General features: G+C 32.1%; 1 protein-coding gene across 8 annotated transcripts in view; it reads right to left on the bottom strand.

The window, feature by feature from the left end:
• The window catches only part of Epha5 (EPH receptor A5), a 378,563-nt gene that overhangs the window by 49,721 nt on the left and 309,752 nt on the right, over positions 1-19,090 (bottom strand). For 5 of the 8 annotated variants that reach the window (XM_008833254.2, XM_008833253.3, XM_008833259.2 and 2 more), the window contains 3 exons: positions 11,234-11,299; positions 2,146-2,213; positions 631-756 (listed from right to left, as the gene is read on the bottom strand). In XM_008833254.2, coding sequence (XP_008831476.1) covers positions 631-756; positions 2,146-2,213; positions 11,234-11,299 — 260 coding nt within the window. The remainder of the gene's footprint in view (positions 1-630; positions 757-2,145; positions 2,214-11,233; positions 11,300-19,090) is intronic. The other 3 variants (XM_008833256.2, XM_008833257.3, XM_008833261.3) reach the window with 1 other exon arrangement.

The raw sequence follows: 19,090 nt of genomic DNA, 5'->3' as shown, positions 1-19,090 counted from the left end.
AGAAATGATGTAAATAGAGTGTACTCATATATGAAATTCTCAAAAACAAATAAAAGTGATTCCAAACTTCCACATTAATATTAGCAGAAATAAAGCATAGACTGAGAAATATCATCTACAGATGACCATAAAACATTTTAGCATTTTTAGTCCAAATCACTTAAAACATCTAACTGTAAACCTTAGAAAAAAATTGAGTAAAATTCAGTTAGTCTTTCCTCCGTCTGTATTCTAACAGTACCCACAATTAGCGAGAAAGAGAAAAAGGAAACAAGACAGAGACGAATTGAATTATGTACAGACAAAGGAAGAGCTAAATTGAACAAAGAAAATAATTTCCAGTAGGACAGATTCACTATATGTATATAAAACAGTAGATGACAAACATTGCCTACTTTGAAGCATATTCGTGGCCGTTTTTCTTACTAAATAAAGCTGACATTTTATTATCTTACTAATTTAAATATAAGATGCACATAGGGTTGCATTGAAAAGGTGATCAATTACATATCACTTTGAAAGAAAGGTAATTACGAAAGTTAAAATCATTGTGTGTTAGAGCAGGACATTGATGTATTACATTCTACAGTGCAAACAAACATAAACTGTCAGGGTTTAGGCATCTTTTACCTGCTCCAATAACTCTCTCAATAGTGATGCAGGAAGCTTCTATCTCCTTGGCAAATTCATGGACAGCTTGATTGGGATCCTCATAAGTGTGTGGATCAATGTAGGTTCTCACTCCTGGCAGTTTAACTGTAAAAATAAATGACATTAAATAAAAGTAGTGATACCTGTAAATAGTTAGCAACTTGGTTAGCTCACTAATGTGACTGAAGTATCTACTTTCTAAAAGTGACTGAACTGTAAGTTATACATACAGTCATCTAACATTTTTTTGTAATTTTAATTGAATTTTTCTGTATTACATACAGAATTTCATAATAAAACTTAATCATCTTTATACCCCCTTCCCCATTGGCACCCAACTGGAATTCATACATTCTGTCATCTGTGTTAAGTTTTATCATGTCAAGTTAGTGTCCCCAGACATCTCAGTGAAAGTTCATCCACTATGGTCAAGGCAGCCTATCTAGAGTCCCCCCTTTTAAGATCAGTTCTTCCATACTCAGCAGTAATCAGCTGCTAATAATTCTTCAACTAATTTAAATATATATGTTACCCCACAAAGAAATGTTTTTATGCTGGTAAAGCTAATATTCAGAGCATGGGACTAAGAGGCAAATTGAGAACACATTGTTTATTGAAGAAGGCAAGGAAAAGTGTTGTTTTCATCGATGATGTCATTCTGAAATCTCAATAGATAACTAACTTTGAATTTTTAAACATCATTTAATATAATTTGTTTAGTGGGATAGTTTGATCAAACTTGAAGTGAAGTCAGAAGTGAAATAGTTCCACTTTTCATAGCTTTATTACCACAGAATTTTATGTAATCTGAGTCTTAGCTAACAGTATCATGCCCAGTTGACATTTTAAAGATATTAATAGAAAAATAGAACTAGAGAGTAGACTCAATGCTTTTAAGCATGTTTTGGTCTTGGTAGAATGACAAAAACAAAATAAGTCTGTCTTAATTTATCTTGCAAATTAACTCCCATTGTGTATTGTTTATGGAAAAGTGAACATAGTAATATACCATAAGTAAAGCTAATTAAGTTAAATTTTAAGCTCATTATTAAAACTGAATTTGATGCATTTGTTAAAAACATAGTTCTTATGAGGTCATTTGAACTATGGCTGCTGTCAGAGGGTCTTCTGGGAAATTCCCACTACGGTACTACACAAAGAAGCAGCTCAGTTAGTTCATTGCTGCTTCAATGGCAGATTTCTACTCGTTCTGTTCACAGAACTTGGAGATCACTTGAGATTTTAATTTGAAATAAAATACTATTTAATGGTAGTCAAATGTTTTTATTTTAGTGGTTATAAGAAAAATATCCCTTAAAGAATTGAATAATCAATTTCATGGTTGCCCAGGCGCATAAGCTTTATATAAAGACAGGAAATACCTGCTTATTTTTTACATAATAGTTTTGGTCAGTTATCACAAATCTTTCCTGAGCAGAGATCATCATAATAATAGAGTCTAGTCTCCTGATTTATTTTGCACGAGTTGCTTACTGTGCCCATTATGAAAGTGCATCTTTTCCTCTTCTGGGTCCTGCTTTGCTTTGCTGTAACCACACCGCCTGGAACAAAGTGAGCTGCAATTAGCTACATCTAAAAGTGGAGAATCAATCAAACAAACCCAGGAGGAGGAAATGCAATCGAAGTTCCTGAAACCCTGAGCCAATTTCTATACTAGTATTAAGAACCAAGACCAATACTCCCTGTAAATGAAACATTTTCCACACTGGTCTTCCTCAGTCTCAATAAATGATCTTGCTTAGATTCCACTAGAATAGTCTCAAGCTATTTAAGCTTAATTTTCAGTTATTTTCCCCATTTATCACACACCATATTATCTCTGCTCCCTCTTTCATTTATTTATGATTTGAAGCCACTGCCAGTTTAGGATGAATGGCCAACATTTCCTCTGGGTCAGTATTCTCCCCTTCAATATCACCTGAAGATTTTGCTCCCCAAAATCCAAATCACTATGGAATTTTAGATCCAAATCACTATGGAATTCACCAGAATTCTGCCACTCTTTGAACATCCGTTCTCCACATTTTAGTCTCTCCTGTTTTCTCAAGTACATAAATGACATCTTCTAATCTGATAACTACATCGTTTCCATCACATCTATTGATTAAAACCCACAGCTCTTTTTCCAGTGTTTCTTCCCTTGCTACATATGTGTATGGATATTTTCAAAGGTCATGAGTGAAGAACTCTGATTCTTTCTGTTCAGTTCCATCAATTTCTTAACCCCTTCAGCTCTGGAGGTTAATTCTCTTTGAAAGTTTTATTCTAATTTCTGATATTCTAATACCACTGAAATTCAATGGACCTGAAAAAGAAATCACTGTATCATTTTTTACTTTTCAATTATGTTTTGCTTTCTTCATTTCTTGTGATCAACATCATCAGGACCTGTACCTTAAGGTCCATGTGTTAATCTTATGTCCCCCATTATGATCCAGTTATCAAAACCCAAGTTCTATACCATATGAATCTTATTCCAGATCTTTAGCATCTCTAGTACTTCACCATTATGGCCTTCTATTTATCACTAGAATGACTGTGACTTCAGAACAATGCCCTTCTGTATATTCTATAATTCCTTTCCTTAAGCATAGTCTAAATTTCTAAAGTCAAACTATTACATATATTATTTTATTGAATTAGTTCCTATGTAGTCTTCAGTAAAAGAATAACATTCATAATGTATTGTGTATCATTTGTACAGTTTAATTTTAGGTTTGCTGTATGTTTTCCAAAATATCTAAGATAGTTCTATATGCTTTCTTTAATACATTTACACCTAATGGTTTATATTTCATGGATGCTCTTTCCTAACAATGTTCAATTATCACTGTTCTTTTCAATTTTTGATTTATTCATTTTCCTTCATACCCCAACTCTAGGAAACTTTCTCTTGCACACGCAGCTTTTATTCCTCCCACTCATTATGTGATCTTCCCTGTGCAATACACTCATTTTAAAATGAGTTTTCTTTGGCTATTTCGTTACTTTTCAGCTACTTAAATGTCAGCAATTACTATTCTTTTATAGATTTCAGCAGTGGCTAGATTCAGATTTGGAGTTGGTATTCAACATAGTTTTACATTGATGAATGAATAAATGAATGAGTGAATGATGTTTTGATTGCATCTACACAATGACAGGTATTTGGAAGATGACTACATTGATGAATACTGAGTTGATGTGGTACATGATTAACCATATAACATTAAACAAAGAGAAAAATGAAAATATTTAAATTATTTTCAGTGAAATGCAAAGGAAGTGATTTTACTATTCATACAATTCATCATAAATTTAATTCACCAAGTAAAAGGTTTCATTTATTACTAGATTAAAAAATGCAACCAGAATTGTTAAGTATTTTCACTGCAAATTTGATTGAAAAGTACTGTGATATTAATATAAAGTTAAACAGACCATTACCAAAACTGTTCTTTGGTTTTGTGTTTGGGAATATTTAAAATATATTCATGTATTTTAATATGAAAAATGAAATATATTTTGTTTTATAGTTTCCAGTGTATATTCAAATATGACTTACAAAACTTGGGCAATATAAGTCATCCTTTGACATTTTGTCAAAAAAGTGAAGCTATTTAGTATTATATTAAGGCACTAACTATTAAATAATAAAATAAAACTGTCATTTTCAGTAGGCATGAAATAATATACTTAACAGACACATTGTTCTTGGGTGAGGAAAATATACAAGAGGGATTTAGTGTATTTTTAAATCTTACTTCCACATTTGAATGCATTTGTCACTTGAGAGACCTTAGTCATGATGACACATCTCACTATAATGAATTGGAGGGAATAAAGAAAAAATTACATAAAATTTTACTGAAAGTGAATTTTGTCTACTCTAGTGCATCCTTATTATTTTAATATTTTGCTTATAATTTTTGCATGTAAAACATTATTATTTCTATCTTTAATGTATGTGCCTCTAGAGATAACATTTATTGATATTTTTTCAACAATGCTTTAAATACGATTATGTGAACTTATCCTGAAATTTATGTTACTCCCGTAATACTGGCAAAAACATTCTTACAGGGATTCTGAAGAAACCTAAATGCATATTCATCCTTTATTTTACATCAGAAAACATCCATTTCATTCTCCAGGCTTATACTTGAAAACTAAATTAATAATAAGCTTTCAAAATTGTATTTTTCAATAGCCTTTACCATTAGATAAGCTTTATAAATATTGAAATTACATGGAAATCTTTCTTATGAAACTGTAAATAAAATTGGATATCATTTTAACAGATGATTTGGGACTATCTTGGTGAGAAGTGGCTATGATTTTATTATCTGGAGGTGAGTCTGGGTGCAGTACTAAGAAGTTATTTTAGATTATGGGTATCTCTGGAGCTGTGCAGCTTATACAGCTGCATGTCACATTAACATACAAAATTAATTTCTGCAACCCCCTAAAGCGTCATTTAAAAAAGACACAAGATACAGAAAGTGAAAGTGTAGCTGGCAAAGGCCAGTACACTGGAAGTGATTTGGCCTCCTTACCAAAGGTTTGTAAGGAAGTCTGTTCAGGCAGAATCATTCTGCCTACCTTCTCTAAGTGCATAATTTTAACCATTCAAGCAGTCGATGAACACTCCATTTTGAACATAAACTATACCTCCTATTTTCTGAAAATATTTTTGATAGAAAGATTTAGTATATTGTTTCACAAAGTAAGAAGTCTATATTGAACAATTTTGTGTCATTACTGATCAAAAACAGGAAAGATGTTATGATCCTGCTATATAGAAAAGTCCCATTTTCTTCATTTTCTTTCACATAAGGATTTAAATGAAATTTGAAATTATTGTGTTAAAAATAGGTAGTATTTGTATCCACAGGAACCACCTGATATGTATTCTCATGCTTTTTAAATAAAATAATGTGTTTTGTTATTTTCTGTAATAGAGATAGGCAAGGGAAAGCATATGTAATCATAATCATTCATTACTATTCATTAAAACTTTTAAAGAAGTACTTGATATATAAATTTAGCAACATTCCTAAGGGAATTTAGAAATCAATCTATTCTCTTCTTCACTTAATCTGATCTGAGTAAATTTCCTTGATAATATTAATACTGATCTTAAAAATCAGTTACAGCCACTAGCTGCATATTTGGACACTGGCAATTTCCATAATCTATAAAAAGTAAACAATTGTCTATCTGTGGATAGAGGTGTCAATGAATAATTTACACCTGGGTACAAATTTATGACTTGATAATAAATTTGGGATATGAAACGAAGACACTCCAGAGTACCAAGCAATACACAAAATCAATAATTCACTAAATTATACTCTTGTGACCAATAAAATGGTGTGTAAATGGAGTAGTCAAAAAGAGAGTAAATACTGGCTCGAACAGTCATACACTATAGTAATAATTATTAATTATTGTTTTTTTTCTGTGTTAAATAAAACTGCATAGAATACAACAGTGGAAAGAGAAATAATTTTGAATTCTGATCCCTTTAAAGGATTGAGAATGTGCTTATGATTGTCAATGAAAAGACATCCATATTATTTTTCTATTTTGAAGGTTAATAACAACATGATTGTTCCAGACATTAAAACAACACTACTGAAGACCCACCAGATTACTGAAGCATTAAGATATACGTCTTGTTCATATAAACTACCAATCACACACATTTTATGCCACATTTCTTTGCACCTGCACTATCACTTCTTTTGTCATAAACATGATCTTAATCACTTCATAATTTTGTATTTGGAAAATTTTATAGCTAGAGTCTTTAAAAGCAAGGGACATCTTTTAGGTAAATGATTTTACTTAGGCAATTTCAGAATGAATCTGGGTTTAGTGGCTTTTGTTTTTAGTCTCAACCCTTAGTAGGGCGAGGTAGGAGGATCTCAATGAGCCAAGTCACCCCGGTTCATGAGAGTTTTATGTCCGCCTGCATTACAGAGTGAGACCCTTCCAAAGAGTGGAGTGGTGGTGCAAAAATAACATTTTCCAGTTTAACAGATTTATTTTTAATTCAAACATATGAAATTAAATTTTCAGTATATCTAATAAATACTGGAGAGAAACAACTTTGTTTAATAAACAGAATTGTTCAATAAGGTTCCGGGTAAATGTAAGTAAAATGGATTATTGGATATTTCAGTTGTTTAACTAGCAGGACATTATGACTCTCCTTCACCTTTTCCTCACTTACATAGCAGGAAACAGATTTCAAGATCTCTGTGGATAGATCCAAATAAACTACAAATTCAAGTCATCTGTAATTACTTACTGAAATTATTCAATTTTACTTCTCAGAATAAATATTTCCACATAGAAAAACACACTCCACCTAAATATGGATATAGTATAGTGATTGTGTCAACAAAAAAAGACATTTCTAAAACTTTGTAGTACATAAGAATGTGCAATTCCAATGTTAATGAAGTCTTGAAATTCATATATGATTACCAATAATGTAAAACTGAAAACTCTCATACTTAATATCATTAAAAGATGAATTATAGACTATTCTCACTGCTGAGTAAGAGTTTAATCCAGAACTTTATTATAACAGTATGTTTTATAAGGTATGACATATAAGGATTATTTTCCCTTTTTCAATAAGATTTATATAACTATTTCAAGAAACATAACTAATACAAAGAGCTAAATGTAGTATAGTGAAAAACAAATAAGATGATGCTTCAAAGAATTCAAGATCCATTCAGCCAAAAAATGTTTTTGTTTAAACTGTCACATTATTAATTAATTAAGGATTTGTACTACGATTTGAGGTAAAATTCATAGTTTATATCAATTATTTAAGTATTTTAAAAATAAAATACAATTTCTTTAAAATTTGGAGGTTTTAGTTTGCACAAAAGGTAAATGAAAAACAAAATAAGAAATAAATTATAATACAAATAAAAAACAAAATTTCAGGTGGGTGTGGTGTTGCATGCCTTTATATCAGCACTCTGGGGGCAGAGGCAGATGGATCTCTGTGAGCTCAAGGCCAGCCTGGTCTACATAGTGAGTTCCAGGACAGCTGGGGCTACAGGAAGACCCTGTCTCAGAAAGACAAAACAAACAAACAAACAAACAAATGTTTAAATATAATTACTGAACTCTTTTTTCTTTGTCAATGTACCCCTATAAAGAAATTGTAGATGATAGGAATTAATGAGAAGTGTGAAAATACTGAATGATGGAAATAATTATACATGGTTTGAATTCAAGATATGAAGGAAATACCTACTTTGGGATGATGAAATATTTCACCTGAAATTAGTAAATATGTACAAATATGTGTTGGTTTACATAATTATAGACACAAGCGCTTATTTTGGGATAAATCGTAACATTGTCTTATGAATAATAACCATTAATATCTTATTTTCGTTAACAATTCAGCATTGCTTTTTGTACAACTTAATGATTTATTGGAGAAGTGAGGCAATGATTAGTCTAAGTCAATTGTGATGACATAAATAAATAGGCTAACAATAAAAGGTATTTCTGAGGAAAGTGTGGGCAGGCTGTTTTGGGGTGTTTTAAGCAGACATCTGGGTTCCATTTGCCATACTTATAGAAGTAGTTTCTGTCATTCAGTAGATTTTGCTCAAAGAAGGAAAAGTGCTTGGAATATTAACATTATGTTTTAGATTTTACAGCCGAATAGCTAATATAATGAAAACAATAATTCGAGGTCAAGTGTAAAAAATAACAACACAAACTTGCAAATTTCATATTGCAAGTGATGAAAAATAGTAGACTGTGTTTTTCTGATGAGAAATATACCAAAGGAACAGTTTAAGTTTCGTAGCCCTGTGAAAGTTTAATATAGCAGAACTACAGAATCAAGAATTTAGATCAATATTAGTGACATCTTTATTTCCACAAATATATTTTTTAAAAACTCCAAGTATCCCCCTATGTCTCTACAATGCATTTTAAAGTGTTTCTAAGAGTTGGTGAATTTTTAATGGACAATTTTTAAAACTTTTTAAAAATCTATTTTTAATTTATGTGTGTCATGCTTGTATGTAAGTGCATCCGTGTCATGCAGTGCCAGGAGAAGCCAGACAAGGGCATTAAGTACCTTGGACGTGGTGTCACAGACAATTATTAAGCACCATTTGGGTGTTGGGATATGAACCCAGGTCTTCTGTAAGAACAGCCAGTGTTCATAACCACTGAGCCATCTCTCCAATTGAAGCAATTGGCAATTTTAATATATACAAATCCCATTATGTTAAGATTGAAATCAACAACACATATTTTAAATATAGGAAAAACACTGAGATTCTGGAACCCAAATTGTCTACAAATCTGTCCTCTATAATTAATTGCAAATATGTCTGTTCATAAATGACGATGAGGATATGGTTCCTTGGAAACTATTCACATGGTAATTGAATGACAAGATTTTAGGGACCTTAGTTATTTTCGAAGGACCTAAGAGAATTTTCAACTAAATATAATTTTCCTAAGCACACAGACAAAAACAGATAGGCACAAAAGCACATTGATTTTTCTCCTTAAATTCTGAGTATTTCTTTTTTAATTAATATTTTATTGAATTTTTGTATATTTGGTTCATGTAATACATCTTAATTATATTTAGATCCCTTCCCTATGTTTCTTGGTGAAAGATACTAGGAAGTGTTTATTAATCTTTGGTTTCACAGTTCATAGAAAATTGCCTCTCACTTTCCTTCTTTCCAAATACAAAACATAAAAAAAATTGATTTTTTAAAAATCTTGCATAGGTATGTGTGATCAGTTTGTGTACACGCTGTTCCCTGCATGTGGTTTTCACAGGACAACCTTAAGTGAAGATCCTCCTTCTGTCTTCTTTGAAGGAGGGTTTTGTTTTGTTTGCTGCTGTGTACACCAGACGAGCTAGCCCAGGAGCTAATGCGGATTCTCTTGTCTCTACCTACCATATTTCCCAGGAACGCTGAGATGGTGGATATGCACTATCACATCTCCCTTTATTTGGATCTGGGGATCTGTATTCAGAATCTTACTCTTGTAGAGCATGTGCTTTACCCACTGAGTCATGTCCTCACTCTGTGATTTATGTTTTTAGTTAAGTATGTCAATGTAGTTACATTATCTTTGCCAATCTTTTCTAAACAATAGACTCTTAAGTGTTCATAGTCTAATTTAAGTCAATTTAAGTATATTTGAAATTTACTTCAAGGTTAACAATGATGCCAATCATATTTTTTTTTCTATTTTGCCTCATGGTAATTTATATGGAAAAGTACATTAAATTGAATTAACTTCTACTTATCATTTGTGAGATGCCAGGTTTTATGTGGTTTGTCACTGAAGACTCATGCTCAGAAGAATATCCCGTGTAGGTTCAACACTGGGAAGAGATCTGAATTTACATGTTCAAATTAAAAACTTTTTCTAAATACTAAGCGTTCAAATACTTTGAGAAAGAAGTCTATGCCTCTTTACACTTTGTGTCTCAGATCCCTGGCCACCATTCCAGCCTCTCTCACATGTACTATTTTGAGTTTCTATACACAAACACACACACACACATAAACACACACATGCACACTCACAAAAACAGAGAGAGAGAGAGAGAGAAAGAAAAAGAGATTAATTAGCCAAGATCAAATTACTTCCAGATAATAAATGTAACAATGTAAAATGCCACCATAAAACCCTGGAATCCCATAAGATGCATTTTATACTTTCTTTTCTTGACAATGTTCTACTATAAATGAAAACAACACATTGGTTCTTGAATTTAGACTCTAATCTATTAAAAAATTGTCTAGAGTATTCTACAAGGTAGCTCATTGAGATGTAAGAGTCCCTTTAAATGCATCACTTGAGTTCACTAGTTCTATTCCCTAGCTGAAAATGTTATAAACCAAATATATATTTAAATTTCTTATTTTATGTAAAAAATTATTATTCTATTTAGACATTTATTTTTAAATGCACACTTATTTCAAAATAAGAATATCACTTCAAATTTCAGAAACAATTCAAACTTCATAATATCTGACCATATAAAATTACTTGTGGTTTTGTTTATCAGTGTCATATGTATTCACAATAATTATGGAGATAGAAGATTGCAGTTACATTATGGACATTCCATGGTACTGGGAGATGGAAAATGCGATTTCACCTGAACAGAAGTAGTGTACTACTTCCACATGTTATATGGATTCTTTCGAATGGAACAACATAAACAGTGACATGTAAAATGTGACAGACGCTGTAATCTTAGAATTCCTATTCCAAATGAGAACTATGGGAGAACCTTGGGGGAAAACATGAATGCTTGACGCAGGTCCATTGTGTTTTATGAATAATATTTTATTTGAAATAGCCTGTTGAAAAATCACATAAGAGTGAGTATTCCTCTTTGGGAATGAAGTTCCTCGTCTCGTCTCATAGTTATGCTGTAAGTGGTGCAGTAACTGGTAAGATGTACAGAGATGGAAAAAAAAAAAAAAGAAATGCTGAAGGGAGTACACAGAAGTGGACATCACAGAGTAAAGGGGGAGGGAACACTAACCATATTAGGCTTGGATGGGCAACAGCGCACAGGGAAGAAGCCCTTCCACAGCCACATTCGCAGCAACTGAAAAGCAAACAAGAGAGCCCAAGATAAGGAAGAGGTCCCACTCCCTCTGGACAACATAAAGACAAGGCGGGTTTTACTTAGCTGTGTGCTTTGCTTTCCCAAAGCATACATTCTTATGCATAAAATCAATATTTTTCCACTATGCCCTTGAACTTAAAAATATTTTTAATTTACATAAATACAGAGTTGTACTAAGTAGTTATTTTATAACTTTTCTTAAAATTATTACTCAGTAGGAAAAATAAAGATCTAATGTAGCTAATTAATTTCACCTAATTGTGTGCAATTAATACAAAAAATAAAGATGTAAATCCAATTAAGTATCTGTTTTCTTACACATTCCCTTAAAGTTTACCTTTAGAAGTTATTATTTCTTTTAGAAACAGGTTTTACAACTAGCTTTAACTTTAAAGAGAAAATAACATTTTACCCCTTAGGGCCACTGATTGCTATGCCAATGGAATTACTTATCATAGAATATTGAAAATGTTATGCTATGTGAATTTTCCAATCACCTTTGGAAAATTTCTGAAAATCACATTTCAGAGTTAAAAAATAAGCTCCCAAATATATACTTTCAGACTGTAACTATATAAAAATAATCTATATACAATGCATGTTTTTCTGGGGTGATTGCAACATTCAAGATTCTTTTTTAATTTTCCAAATGCTCATAGAAAAATCCCAGAAAATACAAAGTAAATTATTCAATAAAATGCATTTTATTAATAGAAATTATGTAAACTGATGGCAGTAAAGCAGTTTCAATGCATTCACTTACATTTATTTTTATGAATAGCTTTTACAGTGATGTCTGGAGAATTGTTATGGGATTCAGTAATGATATTATATACCAATAGATCTAGACTTATGATTAGAATCCTTCTATTTTGAAACTTAATGGAAATATCTACTCCATTTTATATCACATTTAGAAAGGAAAATAAATGCAATATTCGATATATTTCCAAATGCTTATGAAGATAGGTGATCATTTCCAAATATAAAACCAATGGATCTTTGTAAACTTAAATACACAATGCTTCATAAGTTTACATTCTTATAGTTTTCTTGTCTTTCTCCCTCTCTCCATCCCCCCTCCATCCCACCCTCCCTCCCTCTGTCCCTCCATCCCTCCATCCCTCTCTCCCCTTCCCTCTCTTCCTTCCTCCTCCTGTCCCTCCTGCTCCTCTATTTCTTTCTCTCTTTCTCTCTCTCTCTTTCATAATGTATTCATTCTGAGTATTGCTGAGGTCTAAATATTTGTCTAATAAGCAAATTTATGTTATAATATCTCTTTTAAATTTAAGTATTTGTGGTTCTGTATTTTAAAGATTATGTAACATGATTACTTTTGTTATCGATATATTAAAACTAACAGTTATACTGTATAAAAGTTAAAGTAATTTACACTTTTGGTAGACTTTATATATATAAATATATGTCCAAAATAATGTTCTGTGATAGTGTCATCCTATTATAATAATGAGGGAATTAAGATTTTAGCTGTCTAAGTTATCTAAAAACAAATACTAAGGTCATGGCAGAAACAAGATACAAATTCATCATCCATGTTCTTGATCACCACTCATATGAGCCTCGAAATAATAACAGTGACAAAACTACTAAAATCTTGTGAAAATCACGTCGTATTGCATCTGCCTCATCTGAGAACTCAGATTAGAGGTGGAGAACCTCTGGCCCACTGGCCCGTTCCAGTCCACCATTCTCATTGATAAATACTGGTTTGCTGAAATACAGGTTCACCTTTCACTTGTGTGTGGCAAGTGAAAGGTGCTGCTAATGAACTGTAGAGTGTAACAGAGATGATATGGTCTCTTAGAACACCTGCTGTTTGGCCCTCAAAACAAGTCCTTTTTTGAGTGTCAGGTTCTTGATATGAAGATGATTCTTTGCACTTGTAGTTTAACTTTTCATTTTTCTTCAATGATTAAATGCAATGAAAAATGTATTTAACTTTGTTATTAAGAATACAACTGCCATGACTTATTAACATCTACTAATATAGAACATTGGCATATGTGTGTTACATTTATAAATGAAAAACATTTCAATAAATGTAACTAAGAAAATGTGAAATAATTTCCTTATAAAGTGAAATTGTCCCTTTCCATGGAAGAAGTTTACAAACTCATAAATACATCTGGAATTGTGCTTAGGAAGGCCATAAGTGAATTGTTATTCTCTAATAAAAAGTGTTTCAATAAGAAACACAATAATGATCCTAACAATAATAAAAACATCTTATCCAACTCTCTTTACAATAAAAACTTTTAAATATTAGGCCTGATGAGTCGGTATGTATTTTCTTTAATATTTAAAAATTTTATTACTTTTTATTTGTATTTATTTTGATTTTTGAGACAGGCTCTCACTATGAATCCATTGTTGTGCTGGAACTTGCTATTTAGACCATGCTGGCTTGAAACATGTAGAGAGCCTCCTGCCTCTGCCTTTGGAGTGCTGTACTTAAAGGCATGGACCACTATGCCAGGCCTACTTGTTAATAAATTTAATAAAATAAGTAGAAAAATGTTTAAATAAATATTTACACAGTTTTGTTTATGAATCATGTTTATACTGATCTTTCTTCCATTTGTTCTAAGATAACCTGAATAAATTAAGAGTTAACTTTGTTATTTTCTTTGTACCTAGGTTGACATCTACAAAACAGTGATAATGTATTCTATATGTAAATGAATATGTGTTTATGACATTGATCAGTGTCTAGCCATGATCTATTTGGGATAAATGAGATGATATTACATATACTAATATCATAGCCCATGTAACAAAAAAATTATTCTTTTTTCTCAGGGTAATTGATTTTTCTTGATTCTCATAATATAACCATACTAAACATTCCCAATCATATTATATTTAAATAATTAATGACATGCAAATGAATATGCAGAACAGTCAATGAAACTTAAAATAATAATTCCTTGAAACACATTTTCAAAGGATTTAGCAATGAAAACCACCTGGGTATTAATATGTTATTAAGGAAACTAAATTTGAGGTTTCTTTTCTGTGAGTATGTGAAGTGTAATAATAATTATCCAAATGAAATGCATAAGAAATCCCAGCACCACTTGAGGAAGTGTTAGCAACCAAAGGCAGCTGGGACTGGGAGAGTCAGTCAAGTTTAAGGATGTGACTCTTGTAGACTGACTTGGCCCTGGTGAAAAAAACCCACACTGATGGACATTTGGAGACACAAATTTGACTCTACAGGCATATATATATGTACATGAAATTGGGCAGGGGTAGTTGGGGTGCAGATAAGGCAGGGATCTAAATATGATCAAAATATATGTATGAAATTCATGAAAATGGAATAAGTATTTTAAAAAGAAAAATTTCCCCAAACAAGACTTTCAACATAAATGTTTAGGATGTTGTCACAGGGTCATCATTACACCAGGTGACATAAAAGCCTATGTTCTTCCTTAATCAATAAATAGAGAAACACAGTTTAAAAGTGCTTACAAGCCTAGGAAAGAATTCAGAAATTGAAATCCAAATGTGCTAGAAATGTGAAGTATGGTTCAACAGAGGTACATCTGCATTACCAACAGCATTAGCACCTGAGACTCTATAAGTAACTGTACACAGTTCTAACAAGATGATGATTATCCAAGTTAAAAATAGTCTAGCACTTTCTGGTTGTAATATAGAAACTGTTGATAATTTTTAACAGCATATTTCTATTTGTTCTTTTAAAGATTTAAATATCATAACAGAAGCTTCCCAGATCCAAAGATGATTTAAGTGAAATTGCTTTCAGGATCCTTTGGTGATCAATACGTATGAAATATATCATTGTGAGTGAGAGAGAAAACCTCTCTGCTGTGGAAGCAGATGATCATACCTCAAGGGAAGAGATTCTCAAGAAACTAAGTAAAACAGGACTACAAATTGTGGATCTAGGATGATTTAAATTTTCAAGCAAAAGCTCCTATAAGTGGATAAGGAAAGAAATTTTGTGCCACTAAATAAAAGACAAGAAGAGCAGTTGACAAAAAAAATTGATTGGACAGAAAATATTTTCTCTCTGCTTATAAAACAGATGGAGAGCATCAATTTCCTATTCACAAATAAAGCACAATGAATGAAAGCTCTTTTATATTACAAAGAAGTTTGTATAACAGCGAATATGTTATGTGAGCCACTCATGTAAAATTATATATACTTCAAAGGGTAAAGCTGTAAATTCTGGTTAAAGACAAAATTTAAAATACAAAAATAAAACAAAAAAAACTCATTCACATTAATACTGGGATCAAAACCATTCATAATTTCTTATGTTAAAAATGATTATTTGAACCTACTAGTGGCCATGTCAAGTAAATGAATGTTACAACAGAACAAAACAATTGGCTGGAGTTAACTTTACAGTACACTTCAATTGCTTACTGATTTTCTCCCAAGCTATACTTAAATGATGAGTTGATAACATTTATTTTTTTTTAAAAAATGGTTTACTTATTTAATATTGATTGAATGCTTGTGATCTTGAGTGAGTTTTACGTGTGCTGTGGACATGCAGTGATGACAGAGGCCATGAGAGTGTGTGGATCCCAAGAACTGGAAGTATAAACAGTTGTGATATGCCAAGTGGGTGCTGACAAATGAACCCCAGGTCCCCAGGATCAATAGATGCTCTAAACCACTGAACCATCTCTCCAGCACCTCTACATTGATTTGATTTAATAATTATGTGCACACGAAAAAATTGCAAAATAAGACACCAACATCTGTGCGCTACACAGTAGGATCAACGATGCAACTGGCAAAGGACATTTGACACGCTACAAATAATTTGCATATCCCCCTTTGAACAAACATAAACTTTATCAATATCTTGCAAACTGTTCGATAATGGTAGACATGGTTTTTCTCATTATTGGGAGGCATTTACTGAGAACCAGAGTGGTTACTTTTAGAATAAAGAAATTATGGCAGGCCAATTTTCTTCCCATATACATTATGGTGTTTCCAAACCAAGATAAAGGTATAACCAGTAGTTAAGATTTTAGAACACAGAATAAATGAACAAAAATAACAAAAATCAAAAGTCCGAATCTTATTTTACTACAGTAACATGATGTGCCCTGATCAGGAGACACAAATAAGTACTTAGACACTTATTTTTAAGTCACAGCTTTGGGATGCATTTCAGGTACTAATAATCTAGCATTCAGTCAATGGATACTTTCATATTGGTTGATACATCTTATAATAGTCTTGGGAGAAATTATTTAATGAATAAAAGGAAAAGATTTATAATTAGCATATTAATTCTCTGCCTGAAAATAAAATCTCTTAAAGTACCTGGAGGCACTTTTGAAAAATTTGTTCTCTTGTAAATGCGTCAAATAATCTCTTCCAATTTGTTTGCAATGTTAATTTGGATTTTCTACAAATGAAGACTTTAATAACTAAATTTTATCCTAATTTCTAAATTCTAATAACTGAAACAAGATTTTTCCCTAATACTTACCATTAGAGGTTTCAACTAATTAGAAGTTCGGATTTTTAAAAGATATCTCTGGCTTTGATACTAGTTGTTTGGAGTTTTAGTTACAATGGCTCACAAAATAACACAGCTGAAAAACTATCCTTATGCAGCTTCTTGACAGTTACCTCCTTAGTTTTCTAAACAGTCTTGCAAAGAGCTAGCTTTTAAGACACTTTGAATATTTTTACATAAATGATATTTTTTCACTTCATTCCAAGTTAGAATACAATAAAATACATTTAAACCACATGTACACGTTATAAATAAAATGTTAGCATAAAATATATTAAGAAAATTAAATTATATATGGTTTTCTCTTTTTTCATTGAATTAGTGTTTTCTGAAATTAAATCTAGGTCCAGCCATGATACTGTTGGCTATTCAACATTAGGATTGAATGTTGTTCAGCTACTTGTAGGGATGCTCACCAATGTCCTTTAGAAACATCACTTCCACTACCACCCCTGCTAGTGGCAACACAATTCATAAAACAAAATAATAATAGGAAGTTTATTAAAAATCCAACAAAATTTTATCTTAGGCAGAAGTAGTACAGAAAAATGAATACAAAAATACAAAGAAATCTCTCTTTTAAGTTTTAAAGTATGAACCTCATTGGCTAAGTTTAGGGCATGTACCCTATTTTAGAATGCTCCATTATGTCCATTTATAATGTCTGTCAATCTCACAGACCAATAACATTCTCATGCTTATTTCCTCTTCCATACAATTTTTTTGACAGTTGAATATCATTTCTTTTCTAATATTTGCTTAAAATAGGAAAAGAAGTAGAAGAAGTAAGTATATATTTTGAATATTTTAGCAATGACTCATAATAGTGTAATATATATAAAAGAAGTAAATTGTCATCTGTTATTTGAACTCAATGAGGAGTTGGCTCTGGAAGCAGTTTTTCCACCTCCCCTCCATTTCAGACCCATGCCTGTTTTCCTCAAGTGTCCTCTGAGTTCTGTGGATGGGGCTATCCTCCACTAGCCCAAGAGAGGGGCAATGGTTTGAGAAGAATAAAACTGCCAATAGTAAAAACACTGTGTCCTTAAGAGCAGCTATAAGGTAAATCATGTCCAACAGATGCTACTACTTGTTATCCTATGATACAAAGGGGGCAGCAGTGACAAAGAGAAGGAGAAAGTTGAGTCATGGGAGACACCTCTATAGAGAGAGCTCAGTTAGTAAGGTCACTTTACTGCCTCAACTTTCCTATTCAGATCCTGCTGAGTACTGTATCTGATTTGATATTTTCAATATCTGTGGTCATTTGTTCTTTCACTTAGAATCCACATAGGAGGGCATACTCTGTTCTTTCTGGAGCTCTCTCTCTCTATTGGGAACTCCAGCTGACTTCCTGCTGGATGTTTTGATCCCTCAATTTGATACTGTTTGATATGCATTTATCTTGATCTATCTATACCATCTATTATATATCTATTATCTATCATCTATCACTTTCTATTTTTTCTTTTCTTTTGCCTTGCTATATACTTAATAAACTCATTAATTCAAGATCAAAGTATAGCTATCATAGATCATTCTCCAGATTCTGCAGGACAGATTGAAACAGAAAATACTATGAATGATGTCTCATAATTTCATCTAGTATCAGTATAAAAACATTATCATGTGCTGTAATATATAATGGTCTATAAATAATTGCTCATATGAATATGAAAAATAACTTCTTTAATTTTCAAAAATTACATTGTATATGAGAGGTACAGATGATGGAAGATGAGGCTGGCTTGTTGCTGGAGGGGATACTGTAGATGGTTACATGGGTGAAGCTAAAGATATTGAGGAAAATGCTCATGCTGTGAGCTTTCACTTCCATATGCTGTCCCCATCACATTTTGATATCAACTGTGTTACTTTTTCTCTTTATTCTCAATGTTCACTTCTTTCTGCAACAGATGGAGGCTACTACATAATTGAACAACTTGTCAGACATAAAGCATACATCTGAGAGATGCTCAGTATTAGGTGACACATTTACAGTTGAACCTCTACAACTAAGGTTCATGGAATATAGTGGAATAAGAGTAGAGAGAAAACTATGCATCCCTCAACTCTCACCAGTAAAGCTTCCTTATGTAACAGAGTGGGATGCACACAGAGGCCCAAACTGGCCAATTTAAAAAGAATAGGAGACTGCAGAGTGTAGGATAGGACTCCTTTATGAAACCTCATCCAGCAGGTGTTGTTTACTGCAGAGGCATTTCTCCAAC

Source organism: Nannospalax galili, unplaced genomic scaffold, assembly GCF_000622305.1.
Source record: "Nannospalax galili isolate Female #2095 unplaced genomic scaffold, S.galili_v1.0 scaffold433, whole genome shotgun sequence".
Taxonomy (NCBI): Eukaryota; Metazoa; Chordata; class Mammalia; order Rodentia; family Spalacidae; genus Nannospalax; species Nannospalax galili.
Note: the sequence above shows the minus strand (reverse complement) of the source record. Positions and strands in the feature narration are given on the sequence as shown.